General features: G+C 31.4%; 1 protein-coding gene and 1 long non-coding RNA gene across 2 annotated transcripts; both read right to left on the bottom strand.

The window, feature by feature from the left end:
* Positions 1-6,048: 6,048 nt before the first annotated feature.
* LOC132740728 (uncharacterized) lies at positions 6,049-9,482 on the bottom strand. Its single transcript, XM_060728695.1, has 2 exons — positions 9,130-9,482; positions 6,049-6,574 (listed from the first exon to the last, which is right to left on the bottom strand). The coding sequence occupies exons 1-2, from the start codon at positions 9,330-9,332 to the stop codon at positions 6,049-6,051; spliced, it is 729 nt and encodes a 242-aa protein (XP_060584678.1). The 5' UTR covers positions 9,333-9,482.
* A 3,652-nt stretch (positions 9,483-13,134) lies between these two features.
* Positions 13,135-18,273, bottom strand: LOC132740726 (uncharacterized). Its single transcript, XR_009627201.1, has 3 exons — positions 17,379-18,273; positions 16,469-16,565; positions 13,135-13,719 (listed from the first exon to the last, which is right to left on the bottom strand). It is a non-coding gene; the product is annotated as an uncharacterized LOC132740726 (long non-coding RNA).
* Between the last annotated feature and the right edge of the window lie 4,259 nt (positions 18,274-22,532).

Raw genomic sequence — 22,532 nt, 5'->3', positions numbered from 1 at the left:
TATCTTATGTTTACATTGGTCAGTATTCTAAGAATTCAAATGATTGGTTCACGGATCGTTGTGGTAGGGTGACAATCAGGACCTAGAAAATGATGAACCTGGACAGTCATTGCAACAATGAATGTTATATACCAAAATGTTCATTAATGTCTGTAGTATATGAAACCACCGGCATAAATTGGCAAAAATGATGGCGATCAAAGAAATCCAAGATGGCCGCCAAGATGGCCGCCATCATGGAAAAATTTCAAGAAATATTCTTTAAGCTATACTTTTATTGCCAATTTTGAATTTTAACCAATGGTATCAGCCCTTTAACATTATTTTAAGGGAGCTTGCATGATTTAAAACTTATTTTGCTAGTTTTCTGAATCAAGGCAGCGTCAATTTTAAGGATAAAGTTAAAAATAATAGAAGATACAGTTCAAAAAATGTATAAATTGACACCAATTTTATTTTTTATTTTAATTAAAAGAGATGCTTTACTATGATATTTTTACATTCTTTTTGAATGAATCTTTATCTTATTTCAAAACCTTTAAAAAAACATTACAAAAGTTCAAACATGTACATGCATATAAGAGTGTAGAAAAAAGCAGTAACATTATTTGTTAACTAAGTTCTTTCACGTGTATGTTGTACATAAACAATGATACATTTGTTTATATCAATGTAAAAATTCAGCAAAACCAAAACAAAAATCAGTGGTTCAATTTAATAAAATTTAAAGGGTTTTCAATTTATTTTCTACAGTAACTTTCAATACGTTTTTGACACAGTGATTTATTTGTAATTTAAATTAATTGTCAAACCATAGTCAATGTAACACTTAGTGTATTTCTTTTCAATTTCACTATGGACAACCATCATCTTGATTATCATTTGTCTCAACAATGGATATGCCCTTGTAAAACCCCTTTGCAAGAACAGGCTATTATGGTACACGGCTGTTCATTGCCCAAACAAACACAATCATCACTGCAAAGATTAGAACAAGTATATACATGGTCACTCAAAAGTTCGGGTACGACTGAAGGTTGTGTCATAACCTGTGGATTGTACATTCCTAACTATATCCAAAGTTAATGAAGTGGAGGAATTATTGTTTTCAAAGATGAACGCCATACGAATAACTGAAGTATACATCGCAGTAAATGAAGAACAAAGCTGTCATTTGTTGGATATGACCCCCTTTTTGCAAAGAACCCGGGATGATCAAAGAACATTAAGGGAGGTGCAATGATGTCTATACGAGAGACCATCAAACTTAAATACAGCAGTGTTAGCATGAATTGGTAGTACCAGATCTTTCCCTAGGCCAGTAAGATTTTTAAGATTATTAACAGCCTTACACATTACCTGAAAAGCCTTCCTCTTTCCTATACTAGGGAATGATGAACAGGTATCACAACCACAGAAATTATGATATTTCACTGCTGTGAAGGCAGAACATTGAAATTTTTACTGTATGTACTGGAATATATCTTGTCAGGTCTGTGCATACTTTTTTTACCAGTGAAAGTAAATACTTTTTATATTAAGCTCCGAGAAATGATTTATAAGAAGTACAAATACAACAGTATCAGGACTGAAAAACAACAGCTTGCTGTACACCTAATGAGGAAGCAAAAGCAACATGCAGGATTATCCTGCTATCAGCTTCTTCATGATTTGAATCTCATAATGGAACATACGTTATACATGAATGAGTGACTTTTAAAACTGTTCATCTAATCCTCCTGCTGTATAATTAGTGGTTCTCTCATCAGGACAAGAAACGCATGCCAGTTTTCAGCAAGATATCTATTAAAGAACTTTGTAGGTGCATTTTTGTCCCCTGCCTTTTCGAAGAAAAAAGGTGAATACAGAAATAGGCTCCGTCCGTCTGTCCGTCCGTCACATTTTCGTGTCCGGTCCATAACTTTGTCATTTATCAAAGAAATTTGAAATAGCTTGGCACAAATGATTTTAATAATACGATGATGTGTCATGCGCAACAACCAGACCCGTACCTCCAGGGTCAAGGTCGACATTGTTTATTTGAAGGTATATGTCGTGTCTGGTCCAAAACTTTCTTATCTTTGAAAGGATTTTGTAAATACTTGCCACAATTGTTCACACTAATGTGACGACGTGTTATGCACAAAAACCAGTCACCTACCTCCAAGGTCAACGTCACACTGAGAGGTAACAAATTAACAGAGTCAGTTATATGGTATATTTTGTGTCCCGTCCTTAACTTCTTCATAGATCAAGGGATTTAAAAAATACTTGGCACTAATAGTCACAATGATAAGATGATATGTCATGCGTAACACCTGTGTCAGGCGCAAAACATGGGTCCCTACCTCCCAGGTCAAACGTAGAGGTCAAAAATAAACAAAGTCTGTTATAAGCTATATTTTGTGTCCGATCTATAACTTCTCCATAGTTCAAGGGATTTTGAAAATACTTGGCACAAATAGTTACAATAATAAGGACGATATGTCATGCACAACACCTGCATCCCTCCCGCAAATGTCGAAGTCACACTTAAAAGTCAAAACTTAACATGATAGATTTTTAAATTCTGTGTTTCATTTTATTGCTTTAATAAATGTATTGTTGCATTTGCAGATCTGGTATTGATCATAATTTTGGCCTGAAAGTCCTGAGATCCATACCTCAATTTTTTGAAATAGCACAATTTTGTGCTTCATATGAAACTTCCCTGAGGCGGGGAACGTTGGTAACTCTGTTACAAAGTCTTGTTACTTTTTGTACTGGATATTTGGCTGAATAACAACTGGCTGGAAAGCGGAAATATTTTCACCTGAATTTATGCGTATTTGGTCTTAAGGCTATCTAAAATATACCTCAGTTATGTGCTGTGCACTTTGACTAATTCATCATTGTTAAATGTTATTAGATTTTCAAGTTTTTCAAAGAAATCAGATTTCTGTGTTGACATCATCTGTGAACAAACGGGCATTCCCAAAGGATAGAACCCTGTCAAAATTAAAAAGGCACTTTCTTAAATGAATTTATTGCGACAAGTCTTAAATAAATCTCTTCACCATCAATAGGGACAGTGTTCAATCTAAACCTGCCTTTTGACTTTACTAACCTCCTTTAAAGGACTTAAAATTTTGGCATAGGATCAAAGAATCTCTTTATGGGAGGTTTACAATTATCTACAACAAACCACACTGTGGTTGTGGAGCTCAAAATGCGTTAAAATAAAAAAAAAGTATAATTGTCAATCCTAGCACATATACTTGACATATGTATCTATAACACTTCAGCTGTTTTGAACATAATTCATATTTAAACATCTATAATAATAATAGACATTGAAATATGATTTTCTTTTTCAAACAGCTTTAATTACGTTTTATTGATACATTTGACAAGAATATGCGCTTGGATTGACAACTATACAATTTGTTTCAATTTTAACGCATTTTGAGCTCAACACCCAAAGTTTCTGTGCAACAAAACTGTCTAACACAAAAACTAACAATATTTTGTTGGCCTGTTTTTGGACAATTTAGTAGGTTCCTTTCAACATCTAATGGAATTTCAACACCATTTGCAATGTTTAAAAGTTGAGAAGGTGGATAAAGATAAAGAAAATGGATCGATAAAGGTGTCACTCAACATCTTTTGACTGTGTATGGAAAGGTGTATCTGTGTGATGTTTGTTTGAGTAAGAATTATTGTCAGACGTGTAAGCCACGGCATACTTAGCAATTAATGGCCTTGCAAGAAACCAGTGAGAGAGAGAGAGAGCACTACTACTTATATTTAACTATGGGTTAGACCTATAATGCCTTCAGAGGTTTCCAGTGCTTCATTATCCGTGACTTCAAGGGGATAGACAAACTATACAGAATAAAAACACCCAGTACTTAGTTTAGCAACAAACTTGTCTTCTTAACTCAACTGTAAATATGTAATTCTCTAACAGCAAATAGGCCTGAATCTTGTATTGTTCTAACGGAAGAAAACAAGAAGGGCAAAAGTATTAATGTTGCATACTGATTTGATTGCCATTACCCATGCATTGAAGATGCCAAATGATATTAAATTGGTAAGGAAACCCTTGACCAGTAATCTAAGACAGTGATTAAACTACTCCTGACATAAACAATTTATTCAGAACATGATAAAAAATATTATTTCCCAAATTTGCTAATAATAATTACTTGGTTACCCATAATTGTCCACATATAAAAGACTTTATCATACGTTTAGTGTACGGGATTAGCCTATGCTCCATTTTATTGGGGTGCAGGGTACACATGCAGTAAAACGGCTAAAATATAGAAAAGAGGTCAAGATAGAAAATAGATGATAAACTTAGCATTTCTTTTCATAAATTATGCATTCTAAAATGATCCAAAAGAATTCATATCTTTGAAAATTAAATACACTTTTCTTTATTTAACTGAAAAAAAAAATTGCCATGAAAATACCAACATGCGTTTTTCTTATATTCTTTCATGTTCCACGAAAGGAAAAACAACGTTAAAAGTCGATTATAACAATGAATATCAAAGGTAAGCTTCAATTCATATCCAAAAATCTTCAATTGGTAGGAAAACATGAAATTCCTGCAGAAAATATATTGTAAACCCACTGCTTAAAGCAAAATTTCTTGCGAAAACTTCTTTTTTATCAACAAATTTTTATAAGAAAATACAAATCATGCATGTAAATTTGTTTTAATTGATATGTTTAACTTTGTACAGTCACTACGGTGACTTGAATATGTAATAAATATTAAAAATGTATCCGATTATATGCAAAATTTTAGCCATGTAAAGTTAGGAGTGAAGTTCAGTATCAAAAGCGGCCATCTTGGCGGCCATCTTGGATTTCTCTGAATGCCATCATTTATGCCAATTTATGCCGGTGGTTTCATAAACTACAAACATTAACGAACATTTTGGTATATAACACTGCTTGTTGCAATGACTGTCCCACCTACCCTATTTTTTATCAGACTTTTCAGGTCAGAGTCACTCTACCATTGGTTTTAAGCTATTTTTATGTCATGTGATTTCTTGGTGGGAAAAGTCATTGTGTCTTTGTTATGTTGTAAAAGAGAGGTTAGAAAAATTAGTGTTTGTGGTCAAGTTCTTTATTTCCTAAGCTGGTATGTATTTATCCTGACTGCTGCTAAATGCTTTATTGTAAATATGTAGAATTGCATTATTGTGATTCTGTTGTATTTTGGTTCAGTCCATTGATTGTGAAATTTGTAAATAAGTATGAGTTTCAGAATAACATGTATCTATCAAATCACCTTTCATCTTTTATTCACTATTAATATTTATAACCTTGCAGTTAACAGTCACTGGTGTGATAGTCAGAGAGGTAATAGTTAGATTGATGTACTGCACTCATCCCTCAGATGGTAAGTTACATGTGTGATGTATTGTGTATTGTTTAAAAGGTGAAATATGTTAATTGTGTGTATAATTCCATAAGCTATGATATTAGATTTAAGGACTGTTGCTGAGTGTAAAGAACTGAATTGGCCACTAGACATGTAATTGATTATGTTCTAGATTAGAGCATAAGATATAATATTTATTCATGTAATGCATTGTTTCTACTTTATTTTACTTTATATTTACATATTGTTATATACTAATTTCAGAGTGTTGTTGGTTTGTACCTACAGAATCTACTTGATTGGATCAGTATAAAAACAAGATAGAACTTTACAGCTGTTTGTTGATTTGATTTAATCCCGAACTTACTTGACCCTCAGGGGCTCGGATAGTTATATTTATATTGCGCCGAACCACCCCTATTACAATTACACAATTGTGACGCAACGTCTCGGGCAACATAAAAGTGTACAATACAGAAAATCCGGATAAAATATTATCTCTTCATTTGAAAATGACCGTTCTATTATAATTGTGCAATAGAGACTTTTTAAGAATTATTATCATTACAGCATAATGCATTTCATTACCGAAATATTTAAAAAAAAATCATGAAAAGACATAATAGAAATGTTATGTATATGTACCTTTGTAGCTTGAACTGTAGTTAATCTTTATTTTGTCCATTAATCCATAATTGCAAAACAATTCCAAATATTGCTACGAATATTACTAAGGATAACATGATGCCGTCGGAATGTCTACTCAAAACTTCAAATATGCTATCACCTTTTTCGATTCTATCAAGCTCAGACAAACATTTTTGAGTATCGGTGTGCCCCATAACATCTGGATCTTTCAAAAGGTCTTTCAGTGCATCAAACACTTTCAATTTATCCAAATCTGTAACCCTTAATATTGGATTATGTGCGACAAAGGTATTTCTACATTCTCTTAAATTTTTTAAGACATGAGGACGAATCATGAACATGTTTTTGCAATTGTCCCAAATATGACACGATGTTGAAATGTCTTGAAAATTTTGACATGGCCATGATTGTGGCAAGAAATATGGTGCAATACTTTCATATGAAGTTGGCCAGTTCCACGACATCATCTTGCCGAAGTTAATATCTTTCAGTTTACTGGCATTGCACAGGTGTTTTTGCCATGCACGGCACGTGTCACACCAACTGTTGATGAAAATAAAAATGACTTAGTTTATAGAGAGGTGTGAGAGCAATAAACAAATTTGCTTGCGTTATTAAAAGCTTTTCTACTAATATATGAAAGTGGAAATATGTAACACAAAGAATTGTAATATATGTACAAATGTGTATATCATATACGTCTTAAACATGACCTTGCATAAGTAATAGAAAGAGGATCGAAACACGAGGCAATCTGATTTGTACCAGGGGGCGTAGCCCCCGAGTATGAATCAGATTACCGAGTGTTTTGATCCTCTTTCTCTTTTGTATCATAGGCAAAAAATTAAAACAGATTACATGTTGTCACAATATGAAACCCTAGAAAAAAGTAACCAAACAACGAGCATTTGAATATAATATTTCTATCGCTATCCCTTTCTCTAGCGTCACATTAAGTAAACCCCAGAAGAAATGGGCCAATCAATTGACAAGCTCTGGAGTGGGGGTAACTACTACCAGTTAACGCACAATGCATGCATATAAAAACGTTTACCCCAAACTATGATACAAGAAAAACTTATTGGCCTACAATGCCGTTAAACTCAACTAAATAGGTCTTCAATTAAAAAAGAAGATCGTTTGTATTGCAGATATTATATAATAATCTATTTTAGACTTTAAATTCTGGAATCGGCATCTGTTTCAATTTATCCGATCACCATAACGATATGTAGAAGATGGTGCTACAGCTTTAGAATCTGTTTTTAGATAACAGTAACAATCTCTTGTTTACTGTCCAGCGGATATTGAAAAATGTAAAAACTGTGATCCCGCGGAAGCATTAATTAATCACATCAAAATAACATGAAAATTGCAAATTCGGTTTGATTAAGTCTGTACATGAGGAATAATGAAAGAGTGCAACATCGCTCAAGCCTCTAGCACCGGCTTGAGCGGTACTCAATTATACACTAAAAAGTGCTGGAATCAAATTACATAAAATTGAGCCGCGTCACGACAAAACCCTATTACAAGTAGAGAAACTGATAGCGAACAGCATGGATCCATGCTTGTCGCAAACCCACTATATATGTTGGTTTTGTCGTGACGCGGCTCATATATATGATACTAAATATTTACATCCAATCGCTGCATTAGAAGTGTTACACGTATAACCGTTCTATATATTCCCGCTGAACTGGACAGTTTAATGTGTAATAAAACACTTTCCGTATGCCGTTAAGGATAAAGCCTATTCCCCGCGGTCTGAAGACCGCAGAGTATTGGTACGCGGCATGGATGAGCACGTGACCTGTTTTTGGTACATGGAGGAGCACCGTACATGATTGGTTAATCGACCTTTTCGAAAACCTAGCTAAATACCGTTTGCCGGTACGTTACGGATTTACCTCTAGGGAATTAGTCCGAATTACACCTAATTAACAACAAAAAAATATAACGTGATATTTCTAATTTTCTATAATTATTTTACCGTTTAAGGTGGAAAAACTTGAATGATGTGTTTGAAAATTATCAATTATCTCAAATTTTACAAACCATAAATTGTTTGTACTGAAAATCTACAAAATTAAAATATTCGTAGTGGCATCTGCCATACTAAATAGAGATATTTTCTGCGTAAACTTATGTGTTTACTTTATTTTTTGCCCGGAATTATTCAGAAAATGGTATTTAATCATTTTTCTAAAAAGAAATAATTGTTTTATGTTCGACCTTGTCCGGTCTCAGGTCTTTAACGGTCACTAGTTTCCAAAGACCTTCTTCTATATTGATCGAGTATTGTCAACTTTATTCCTGATACAAAGTTAACGTTTATTTATTCCCCCGCCCCCCCCCCCCCCCATCCCCGAAAAGATGTTGAAAATAATTAAATGAAATATCTCTTTATATCATTAAAAATGTTCCCCGCAGGAAACCATTTTACTTGTACTGACTGGAATGACTTTTCTTTACTAAAATAACTTACAGATGCATTGTTCGTTTCCTCAAATGGGCATATTTCCATTGTACCGGACTCTTACCAAATAAAAGTCGGTTCAAAAACGTAAATTAACATTATTTCGTACAAGTACATATATAAAGATGACGAAATAGATTAATGGATTAAATCGACAAGTTTGAACTGTTTGAGCAAGTTTCCGATTTAAGCATTAAAACTGCATGCTTCCAAATATATTTGAGCAAATATATTTCAAGAAATACAATCTTTAGAAAAATGTATTAAGATCTTTAGAAAAGTAGGCAGGTTCAATATCTAATTAATTGTTTACATGTTATGTACCATTAATGACTGCTTTTGCTGTTACTGCGTTATTAACGCAGTAAGAGGTATTTATGTATATTTTAAGATATTTATTAGATTGCGCATGCGCGTGAACATATTACATCCGGTTGAATTTTCATAGCAACGGACAGCGTCGTAAAAAGGTCTTGAATCAAACGTTCTCATGCCGGACTCGATCCCTTGTTTGTTAAAATTAACCAAGTCCCGGATAGGAAAGTCTATTCCGACTAAATATCAAGACAGTGTGATCGTTTAAAAGAAACTATATATAGATTTACAAATGTATATTTACCTAGATATTTCTCGTCCATAAACCTCACTGCATCTCTGGGTACAAGGTTGTTTGCCAGCTAGCTTTCTGTACACATCTTTATGTATTGATTTAAGACCATTCCTCGTGTAAGCTTCAAGTTTAATTCCAGCATATGCAAATCCGTGAAAACAACAGATATAGTTCCTGTATTCAGGGTGTCGGATCAACTCATCTATATCCATATTGAGCGTAATAGAATTATTCTTTTGTTATAAGAGTCAGGAATTAAAACAACAATAATTTACAAAATTAAAAAGATATCAAACAATCCAGTCAGACGTTAAGGCCGTTTAACAAAAACAACTCCTCCAAAGAAATAACTAACTTAGTCACAAGCTACGCGGTTATTATATTGACAAGTTAAATTTTAAAATAAAAATCAATAACATTCAATTGAAAGATCTGTATGTAAAATTGGTATTTGGTCTTTTCGGTATCAAATTACATGCGTTATACGCATTGAATATTGATTAAGTTATGTATAAAGAATTTATCTGTTTAAGTTATTTTATATTATACCAATGGGAAAATCGTATATCACGTCATACAAATGGGCAGATAACTTTTCCTATTACTTTGTTTTTCATTTGCAGATCAATTTTGTGCTTTGAATAATAATTTAGGTAATAACTATTTGTTTGGATTTAGGAATGCATGACTCTGTACGCATTTATTGTATAGGTTTATTGGTTTTGACTTCAGAAGCATTTATTCATATTGCTAGTTAGGCTATCTACATTGTCTGTTGGATTGGTAAATGAGCCGTGTCACGACAAAACCAACATAGTGGGTTTGCGACCAGCATGGATCCTGATCAGACTGCGCGGATGCGCAGGCTGGTCTGGATCCATGCTGGTCGCAAACCCACTATGTTGGTCTTGTCATGACGCGGCTCAAATGTTTTATCATGTTCCATCAAGATAATTAGGGTTCTTGTGCTTTACAAAAGATGAAAACATTTTACTCCTTCTTTTTACTCAGATTTCAGAAAATATGACAGATTCTAGATGGATCCAATATGATTTTCTAATTTCCTTTTGTACTCGTATAATGTCTTCCAGAGCAATAGTTTTGTGATTTTTGCTAGTAGTTGGTGGCCCTATTGGTTACTTTCTTATATTTTATAATTATCTTTTTTTATGAATCATTTATGTACTTTCCTTTCTGAATAATGCTTGATACTCTAGACACAGATATACATACATCTTATTTAGCTCCATGCTCTAAATTGGGTAAACCTTCACTATCATCCTTTAAGTGTCTTCTGAATAGTGACCATTCAAAATGTCCGAAATATTTTTAAACAGGTATCTGAAAATGACAAATATACCATGCTCGTCTAAGAACTGAGTGTAGTCCTCTCAACTATCACTTATTCAGAAAAATAGAACAAACTCACCACTGTGTCAATGTGGTCTTCCAGAAGCAAACTACCCTTTTTTCTCTGAATGTCAACAATACAATAATATCCGAAATAGCCTCTTTCACACTCTATCGGCTTATTGTAATGTTACCCTCCTCATACTTCTAAGAGGTGACAACAACTTAAGTGAAGTCTTAAACACCAGTATATTCCAGGCATTTCAAATATATATGCGAGATAGCAAACGTTTTCCATAATTCTTTGCAAACTCTGCTCACTCCGTTGACATAGAAGACGTTGATTATAGATTCTATAATATCTGTTCTTTAATACAGTGTATTTGCACCATTTCTACTGCAATATATATTAATTAATATGAATCTATCTTACCTTTTCTGACCAACAATCTCAATATGCTATTTTTTCTGTGTCATTTTAATAGGTCATAGTATAAGCATTTTATGTTGATTTTAAAACATATTATAGCATGATTTTCTATCCAACTTATTTCAACTCTATATTTTTTTTACTTTTAGCTCTGAATAGACACTTTTGCCGTCCTCATCTTTCTACATTCATTATCAATAAAATGTTCTTCATGATATAATATTTCGAACATGAAATTTACCGCCAAATTTACAGTAATGAATTTTATGTTAGGAAAAGACCTCTATAAGCATTGTATGCTTTCGGATCCAATCCTTTTTCAGCATTGTATATCATGTAACTAATGATTGTATGTTATATATGTTTGTGTGAAAATGTTTGAAATAAAATATGTTTAAACTAAACCAGAGTGGGTGAACTTAAGCAAAAACCTATAGATCAGCGCATTATCATGCTTCAAAATATCATGCAAAATAAGGTTGTCATTTCCCGTCCAGACTACTCCAAACCAGTTAATAGAGCAACAAGAAGTTTACATCCTTCTGCTTTCAAACAAATACAAACAATTACCGACTGCTACAAATACTAAGTCTTCCCCAGACCATTTTATTTTTTGGAATGTCTTAACCGCTGTTGTTGTCATCTTGACTGGACGCATGTTCAAGAAGGATGTAACCAGATTGAGAATTTTTCACCCTAAATACACACCTGCCTTGCTGTTATCTATTCTTTTACTTTTTTACTTTTTATCTTCATACTGGTGACGTGCAAAGCCTATGTCCACAGCATGGGTTTTGCTGAATGGAAAATAGATAAATGATAAATTTTATTTCGGTTTAGTAATTTTGCATTGCATGCATTTGTTGGATATTTCCTCTAGTAACATTTAAAATTTTCCCAAAACATATTTGAATCAGGATCAGAGAGTTTATCAAAGTCATTTACTAATATTTTCTTTGCTGCACATCTCATTTAATTATTTCCAATCAGCTTTACCATTGAGAATTATTTCTCTAATTTCTCTATGTAATTGTAGCGGCCTTCCTACATATTGAGCAGAAAGTATTATTGTTGTAGACAGAGTACAGTTTCAGATGCAATTTACTGTACTGTACGTATTACTTAACTAATTTAAAAGAGTTTTTTTCTTATTCTATAAATATTTTTTTATTAACAGTTTCCTGACAACGCGCCTGCTAGTCATAATCAGAACTGATTGTTAAGCAGTATCATGTAGATGCATGTAGATGTAGATACTGAACTATCTATTCAAAACAAGTGTTAATACAGAAAATACGTGCACTGCGAAAAATATACTGATATACGGGAATATACGGTCCCATATTTTTAACAAATACTGGCGTGTACGGGATGTATTTGTCGAATATACGGATCAAGTATACGAGTCCGTATAGGGAACACCGGGTATACGGGAAGTCCGTATATGCATCAGGCATATACGGAATTCCGTATTTGCCCCATATACATGTACGTATATTTGTTCGTACTTTTGAAGTATACGGAGAATAAAATCCCGTATACGGAATTTATCAAGGTTGTTATCCCTAGTATACAATAAATATACCAGGGATATACGGGACCGTATTTTCTACATATACAGAGGATATACGGACTCGTATTTTCTACGTATACAGAGGATATACGGAACCGTATATTCTACATATACAGAGGATATACGGAATCGTATTTTCCACATATACAGATGATATACGGAATCGTATATTCTGCATATACAGAAGATATACGGAATCGTATTTTCTACATATACAGGGAATATACGGAATCGTATTTTCTACATATACAGAAGATATACGGAATCGTATTTTCTACATATACAGGGAATATACGGAATCGTATTTTCAATATATACTTGGGATATACGGAATTGCATTTTTTAGTTTTACACAGGGTATACAGAACTGTATTTCCCAGATAAAAGAAGGTACAGATAATATCAAAAGCATGCATTAACATATAAGTGACACCTATATATGACCGAAATGCAGGCTTGTACAATAGAAAATGTTTGATTACACATTGTGAATGGGAACTGTAAAGTCATATGCTTAAGAACTTTATCTTCACAATTGGAGTATTTCAAATAATAAAGTAAAAACCAAATCGAGTCACTCTTAAATATTTATTATTTCTTAAACATATATTCAATATGTATACATATATTAAACAAAACAAAAAACATGTCTTCAACAGTCATATATTGTTGTAAGCCTTATTCTAGAGGAACACATTAATGTAGCGTTGCAACGGAATAGCGATATACCGGTATGTTGCGATACAGAGTCATGTAATACGTATCACAGTACAAAACATCCTCACCGCGATATTTTCTTCAAAGATTGAATTATACATGTACATGTTTCGATATTTTCAAGCCGTATCCTTTATGAATTGCATGTTGTTTAAATCTAGAACAAACTATACCAACTTGAAGTTCTTTTCTGTTTATCTTAACAATGATTTTTATGAGCCACTTTTATTACACCCATAAAACATTTTAAAGATATTAATATCATTTTTTTCGTGTTAACATTCACATATTATTTTAGGAAAATGAGTCCATAGCACAAATTGATTATAACAGAAAGTTTTAATAATAACCATTAAAACTAAAAATCCGTATTCACAGAAATTCGACATTCAAACACTATTCTTAAAAGCACTTAAATATATCAATCATCTATAACAGGAATGTTACGTAGACCAGTGTAACGGTGTCTATTTCTTGACGAAGGAAATGTTTTCTCCAGATATTACAATCTTCTTCGGCATGTGTGTATCTGAAAATAGAGAGTTTAAAATCCTGTTTAAACAGTGTCATGAAATAGTTATCACAACTTTCAAAAAGACTATACACAAGCATTTTATTTAAGCGTATACATATATACATTTTTTTTTCTTACGCAAATTTCAAAATTATTTCATATTATTAGGATAAAGATGTCATTTATAAGCAACAATTTACACAGGATTTAAATGAAATGATTAATCTATGACGGATGATAAGTTATATTTTTTGTTATAAAACCTTTTCGAATATATATATTTCACACATGTAATATAATGGTATCTTTGTTCTATGTAAAGAGTATTTTATTGATTAAAAATATATTAGTACAAAATAACATTGTATTGGGGAAAAGTGCTGACATAATATTTTTGATCGTTTTATAATGTATATTAGCATCGTTAGGAGAAATCAATTCGTTCTGAAAAAAAAAGGTTTAAAATGTACAGATATGCGAAAGTACAACTTTATTTGCTACTCAGATGTAGATCCGTGTTTGCACAATGATATCAAGTTAAGTAAAATGCGGAATACCCAGTTATACCTTTCATTAATATAAAAACGTAAATCTTAACAAATTTGGATTATTGTTTGTTTCAGTTTCAATTATTTCAAAAACTATCTCATCACAACTTCACAGCAACGAATGAATACCTTCAATATACAATAGTGTAGATTAATATGTTTTATTGTTAAGACTGTTTAACTAGGTTAGTTGACAATAGAATCTCTTACAGTGTGCCATCACTAAAAATAAAGTGATAATTCTCACAAAAATAATCAAAATATCCTCCCTTGCCTGTAGCGTTAATCTGATAGTATGAAATCAAATTCAGATAATAAAATATACGTATCATATGTGACAATCGCATAAAATAACATAGGAAATATTTTGATTAATACATGCCAATGCGACAGTATTACGTGCGCACGTGAAACATTTACGTATCAACGCAATATGTTTCACGTGCGCACAAATATTGTGCGTTTAGTATAATAATTAAGTGACGAGGTGGTCAAGTCCACTATCCAGGTGTAAAACAGCTATCATATTGTGTTTATTATATTCAAACAGGCTAGCTATATAAATTAAATTATCAACAAATTTACCAACTCTCAGCGTAATGCAGGTAAGGTTGTGGTAAATATCAATACAAGACAGCTAGATTCGGATTGCACATTTTTCCCAAAAATATTGCTTTATAATTATCAATCAAGTAAGAAAATTTTGTATTATTTATTGTAAAGATTATAAATACTGTGCTATTTTCTATTAACTTCTCATTTTGTTTTAAATGTAGCTATATTTAGCCCTATTTAATAATTTGGTGCAAACTTATACGGAATGCATGATACTGTGCACAGACTGTTTCAACTATAGTTTAAGTTTGCACGAAAAACTCTTGCACTGCAAAAGTACTATGACTACTTCATACTACACAGTTTGAAATTTCGCTGTTTCACTCCGTAGCGAGAATTAATCTCAATCTTTGTTTTTTTTCTATTCCCCATTTACGTCACATCCGGTAAGGGAAGAAACTCTTCCCTGGCTGTTATCGCTTAAATGAAAGGGTCTATACAGGGTAAAAATCACTATCATCTGTACATGTATATCTAAATTATCAAATACCATAACAAAACTGCCTTTATATCCCAATTCATTTTTCTAATGTAAAAATAAAAAAAATATATGGAAAGAAAATCGCAAAAAAGTGAGCTCGAACTTGTGATAAAATTTAATGTGTATGACATTCTAATGACTTTACTAACTTTGCCATCAAGACATTTCAAATTCTGTTTCTAATCTTACATTATATTCGCTTCTGAAAACCCTGTTTTACATATTCAGACAAAGGTTGTTAACTTTAGTGTACATGTACAAAAGAAAATGTAACGTCACTCTCACATTATCAAAGCGGCGTACTTATCGCTTACGCACATAGTAAAAATAAAAAAGTACTATCATTAACATATATGAGCCGCGTCACGACAAAACCAACATAATGGGTTTGCGACCAACATGGATCCAGACCAGCCTGCTCATCCGCGCAGTCTGATAAGGATCCATGCTGTTCGCTTACAGACCCTATAACAAGTAAATAAACTGATAGCGAACAGCATGGATCCTGACCAGACTGCGCGGGTGCGCAGGCTGGTCTGGATCCATGCTGGTCGCAAACCCATTATGTTGGTTTTGTCATGACGCAGCTCATATAAAAGTGATTAAACTGTAAGGAAGTACATATCTTTTTGATACAGTAATATGTTTTAGAAAAGAAAACTAATTCGATAAAATAAAATGGCATGCACAGTACATCTATATTAAACCATTGTGTGCGTTGGAATTGTTTCTTATATTTTATATACTTGATTTTTACTTGATTTTTGCATATTAAAAGTATGGATGTTTAAGCATTTTCAAATGCGCAGCAAAATGCTTAAATGCCTTAATTGACGCCATTGATGAAGTGTGACATCATTCCACCTAAGAATTGATTCTAATAAGATATAAAAGAGAACCAATGTATTTATAATTAACCCCATTTATGCATGTCATGTCAAAATAAATGCGTGAAATTAAGGAAATTTGACTTTGCCTTTGTCTGGAGAAAGAATAAAACACATGCTGTCAGTACGAATGGAAATATATGAGTCTGGGTAACTCTTCTTTACAGACAGTACCTCCGTGTTATTGTCTTATTTTATTCACAAAGTACAACAATGAATATACGTGAACTTACATCTATATAACTTGCTACCATACTTTGCTCCATCTATAATTGCTGTAAAGAGGGCCCAGTTGCATTTCTGGAAGATTTAAACACGCTTTACACTGTCCTGAAAAAATCATAATATTACTTATATAAATATAATAAATATAAATATAAAGAGCACATTGAAAATATTTCATAAGTGATCACATGTGCGAAAGTGTTAATACTGTAGAAACGTGTTCACTTTTTTGTGCATGTGTAGTTATGTATTTTTGTGTGTTCGTGCGTGCGTGCGTGTGTTACAATATCGCTTTATGTGAAATATAAGTCAAAATATGGAATGTCGAAAATTTTGTGATGTACAAAGGCTCAATACAGTTTAAATTTATGTGTAACGAAATATTAAATAACTGTCTCCTCAAACAGGCGCTTGTTTGTGACTGACTCATGCGATATCACCTTATGCGTAATGTTTATCTTAAAAACTAAACAAAGAGTTTTAATTATAATAAGAAAAAAATATTCAAATTTTAATATGTCCAATAAAAAATCAAATGTAAATGTTGAAAACTCAGTTCATGTATATGCAATTTAAAATCTGGGTTATCCTGAACAACGTAGATAAATAAGCAAGAATATCGAATGAAAACCAAGAGTTGTCTTTCCTGAATTGCGAGTAAACTCGATCTTGCTAATGCTAAAACAATACAAACAAACCCGTTTTAAAACTTCTAGTTCGTTGCGATATTTTATATTCACGAGTTTTAAAATTCTTACACCGACAACAGGCTCGTGATCTAAGCTTAGTATCAATGTAAAAATAAACATATCTTTTGTACGGAAACGTATAGCGACCACCCCTATATGTTACTTAAACATAATTTTTGACAATTTATTTAATACATATTATATACCTGACCAATTTTAACAAACTTACTTGATCTGAAATATTTATCTAGTAATATCTACAGCCCCTGCATGTTGCTAAAAACAGAATTTAAGACAATTTATTTAACACACGATATATATATTTGACCAATATTTACATTGTTATTTGATCTTGAATATATATCATTTACTCAATCTGCTGTTAATATTGCTGGATTCAAATTTATGTGACATTTTTCTGTTCATTTATATGTATTAGTTATTTATAGTGAGGTTTTTTATTCGCATACCTCTATCATTATAAAATATAATATAACATATTTTACAATTTATATTTGATAATGAGGACAGAAAAATCTCGCACAGTAGAAAGCCTTTTTAAAGATTATATATGAAACATTTGATTGAGGCTTTTTGTATTCCAAAGATGAAGGAATGTTTAAATAATTGTGCTTCAGATAGTGTTACAAGATAAAGATTATATAAAAGGACAAACTCCGTTAGTTGTTGATAAGCATAAGATATGCTAGTGAAGTAGTACCTGATGTAAATTAGTTATCATAGAAACCATTATATTCTTGTAAGATATATAATATATATAGCTTAAAACTACAACTTCTGACAAATTTACCATTTTAAATGTATGTACAGAGGATGGTACATGATAAATATTAAAGACCACTTGATGTTATTATAGGAACATAGATCCCAAAGCTTAAGCGATATTTGTCTTATACGATGTGTGACACGAGAAAAGTCAAGACATTTGTATTTAATAAAGGAAGCAATTGAATCGAGTAATATTGTAAATCATATATAGTACGTATTTTTTTGTAATCTATCGTACGTTTTTATCTTATAATGCAAGATAAACTACTTTTAACTTCTTGACAAAATGGAACAATAAAACACTTACATCTTTTTAAATATGTAATTCTTTCCTCAAATCATATTTGCATATAACGGACATACTATAAAAAAGTCATTTGATATATATCATATAGGGATGGTCGCTATACGTGTTCGTACTTTTGACACCAAGGGTAAGTGAATTAACAGTTAACTGATAAACTTACCACCTGTCGGCTATATTACATGCAATTATACAGATATATATCTGTCATTCTTTGTATTAATGTAAATAACACATTCTGACAAATATTTTCAAGATTTTTATTCATCTTATTGTATAATGATTAAAATGAAAAAGAAATATTTGTTTGCTTTTTTTCAGATTTTTATTCATTTAAGAGTAGGTTAATATAATTAAGAAATATATAACAACATGTGTACAGAAACTTTAAAAAAAAGTGAAAAAAAATTGAAAAGAGCGGAGTCTTTAAATTGACTTATGTTTGCATCAAATAATGGGGATTTTATATTTGCGAATATAAAACAAGTATTCTGCACGTTAAATTATCAAGACTGAGAAAGACAATTTTATCTAAAAATTTATAAACATATTTTTTAGAAGTACTAAGCAATTCTCTTTTAAAATATGTTAATCTGTCAAATCTGATAATTTTTGTTATTATAATTGTTATTATTATAAAATAAATTAAAAAAAATAACCTATTTTTCGGTATCAATTTCATACATAAAAAAAATAAAATTTGTCGACATGATCTTTCGCACCCCTGATTTTAAGTGATAATTGAGATCGCTCAAGATTATAAAGTCTAATCAGTTGACCAATCAAGCATACATAGGTCGTGTCACACACACTGATTAATCCTTTAGTACGACCATGTCCAGGGGCTGTATTATACCTTGACATCTTCGATGTTTAAATGTCGTTATTTTAACGTGGTGTCTTTTTTACCCTAAAGGGAAGTTATGATTAACAAATTTAAGAAATGCCCTTTTCATTTTGTTTTGCATTTTTCAAACAAATTATTAATTAAACAAGATACAATTTAGAAATCAAAATCAATCAAACTCGTAACCTCCCAGTCTAAATTAAGGGATATATCCCTGCTTTAATTATCTAATCCGGCGGCCATATTGGATAGCGAAACATATTAAACAGTGTACAAATTTTCTAAAAACAAATCAGTTTAACCCTGAAATAAGCTGTTGTTCACAATATTCAACTATTCTATTGATCGCATTTTGATATTACAACGATAAAAAAACCTTTTATCCTACCTTGTTTTGCAATATTCTGAATTTTATCTCATCCATTTCCAATCGTGTTTTTTTCTTTTTTCATTTCGCCCGCGCTATTTCTGATTAATTGATATGATTCACGTGATACAAAACCAACGCTTTAATCTTATTGGTTGTTTTGAAAACGCGTGATATGCCTAGATACCGTTTGTGTAATAAAGCATTTAGCATTAATAATGCCACGGATTTAAATTAAGGTCCGTGCTAATGCCAAAGAAACTAGCATACTAAGACCTTAATTTAATTAAAAAATAATGCAACATTTAATTGAAAATATCATGTATCCATAAATGATAACTTTGCATATATGTATAATATAACCATTGATACTTTTTCATAGGCAAAACTTTGATTCTAATGCTTAATCGGTTATTTATTTTTTTATTATTATTATAATAATAATAATGAATAATGATGATAATAATAATAATGATGATAATAATAATAATAATAATAATAATAATAATAATAATAATAATAATAATAATAATAATAATAAAAGACGTTTAAGAAGCGCATAAATAAAGACGTTTAAGAAGCGTTAAGAAATATTCATAAATTACACAAATTTTTGAAACAACAACAATAAGCGGGTAAAACATGAAAATAAAAATAAAAGATAACTTCTCTAGAGAATGTACTTTTTATATTTCTTTATTCTTTTAGTCGAATTGTCAAAATTCTAAAATATTAAATTGTTTTAATAAAGGATTGATAATTAATAGTAAAATTTATCATATATTTTAGTTTGACAACTGTAATTAAATAAATGCATGTGTGTTGAAAGCTCAGTACTTATATTAGAAAAACGTTTTATTCATTATCTGCTCTTATGGAATAACTGTTCTGTTTGGGACTTTATTCATATTATGTCCTAGTTTCTATTATGCAGTAGACACTTCATTTCATTCAAATATGCTTTAAAGCCAATGAAGACACTTATTACTTTATGTAAATATTTTATGTTTATTGGAGGTGACTTATAGGCCCATTGGGCCGGTGTATTTAATACGTTGTAAAATTAGATTTGTAAAATATGTTTACACACGTCACTAAAATAAATAAAGTACTAACTTACTTATACACAGAATAAAAAAATAAAGATCCCTTCACATTATCTGCGGATTTCATAATTGAAATACAATTTTACCAGTATAAGAATATGTGGAATATTGGTTACAATTCAAAAGTCCAATTTGAAAAATGATTTTACTAACAATATATAATTTATTATGTTCTTAACTTGATTTTTTACAACAAATTGCGACAATTTTTAATATTTAAACAAAAAATTACAAAAAAAAAACATTGGCTATATCTGTTTCATTTTAATATGTCAGGTTAGAGTCTTTATAATATCTGGAATAAAATCACATAGATACTCTGTTAAAAGATCCCAATTTAATTCCATTCTTTCTTACAAGAAATTAACAGCGAAAATTACCGTTAAGACATTAAACACCAATTGCGCGAACTTACATAATCGGAGAAAACCGACACTCGTGATACCTTGCTGCGTTTATGATCAATATCCGGCTTAATCAGTATTGGCTTCGATTATCGCAATACAGCACGTGGCTGTTACGCAATATTATGTCAGAAATGAGACCGCGCGAAAATAATTAAAATTGGGGAATTCGGAACTTCATAAGATTTCTGTTCCAAACTTGCGTATAAAAATGCAAGTCTTTATGTTTCCTGAAATAAATGATTAAATAAATAAATGATTAATAAATAAATAAATAAATAAATGAATAAATAAATAAATGAGTCGTGATGAATGAATGATTGATTGTTTGATTGGTGATTGATTGAATGAATGAATGAATGAATGAATGAATGAATGAATGAATGATGAATGAATGAATGAATGAATGAATGAATGAATGAATGAATGAATGAATGAATGAATGAATGAATGTATGTATGTATGAATGAATGAATAAAAGAATGAATGAATGAATGTGAATTAATGAATTAATGAGATATCATGCACATTGTTGTTGTTTTTTACATATGCAAGTACATGTATTAAATTATTTATAGGATATATATAAACGTAAAATTTAAATACTGTGTGTGGACAATCCCGATTTCATCTACGTGATTACATAATTTTACCTTTCACGATTTCAACTTCACAGATCCACGATTTTAATATAATTAATTTATGTTTAGAACATCACAATTTTAACTTTATCATTTTCTCATGTTTGGCTTATCATTTTCAAAAATTATAATGATAATGATAAAGAAATTACAAAATAACATGATTCACCATAAATGCAGAATACAAAAAGTACTATCTAATCGCAAATCGCAATTGTAAAGTATTCGCTATTTATCTGCGGCTGTATGCTAAAAAGCAAACCAAGCGGTATTGAGCTAGAATACCGCGTTGCCTTGTATACAAAAGAAGATATTTCAATATACGTTGTCGTTCTTTGTCTGCATGCTACAGGTGGATGTTTTACACGTTCTGTGCACTGACGATATTATAAGTATGCAAGTGACGTGTTAATACTTCCAGAAAATATTACATCGTGTAAAAGCGTTCCTGTTTTATGTTAGTTTGTCAAATGTCTGACAAATATTAGATCAGACTATTTCTTTCCTCTTATAGGTAATATGCGATTTAGAAGTAAATCTTCATTCGCTATTTTTATATACAGAATCCGTATTTGCACGAATACGGAATTTCGTATTTTAGTAATATACGGACTTGTTATAAAAATTCCGTATATCATTAAAATACGGACTTCGTATATCAAAGTTCCCGTATATTACGAGTGTACGGATCACCGTATATTGGTCATATACGGACTGACATAATATACGGTCCCGTACATCTCCGTATTTCCAGTTTCCCGTATTCTTACCCGTATATTAATGATATACGGAATTCCGTACACTTCCGTATATCCATACCTTTTTCGCAGTGAAGAGCTTTCCAATTTGTTCGTGCTTAGAATATCAGAAGCTTAAATGAGTATTATATAGCATCAAATATGGAGATCGCTACACGTCTCATAGA

This window comes from Ruditapes philippinarum, unplaced genomic scaffold (genome assembly GCF_026571515.1).
Source record: "Ruditapes philippinarum isolate M1 unplaced genomic scaffold, ASM2657151v2 ctg11512_1_1_1_1, whole genome shotgun sequence".
Taxonomy (NCBI): Eukaryota; Metazoa; Mollusca; class Bivalvia; order Venerida; family Veneridae; genus Ruditapes; species Ruditapes philippinarum.
Note: the sequence above shows the minus strand (reverse complement) of the source record. Positions and strands in the feature narration are given on the sequence as shown.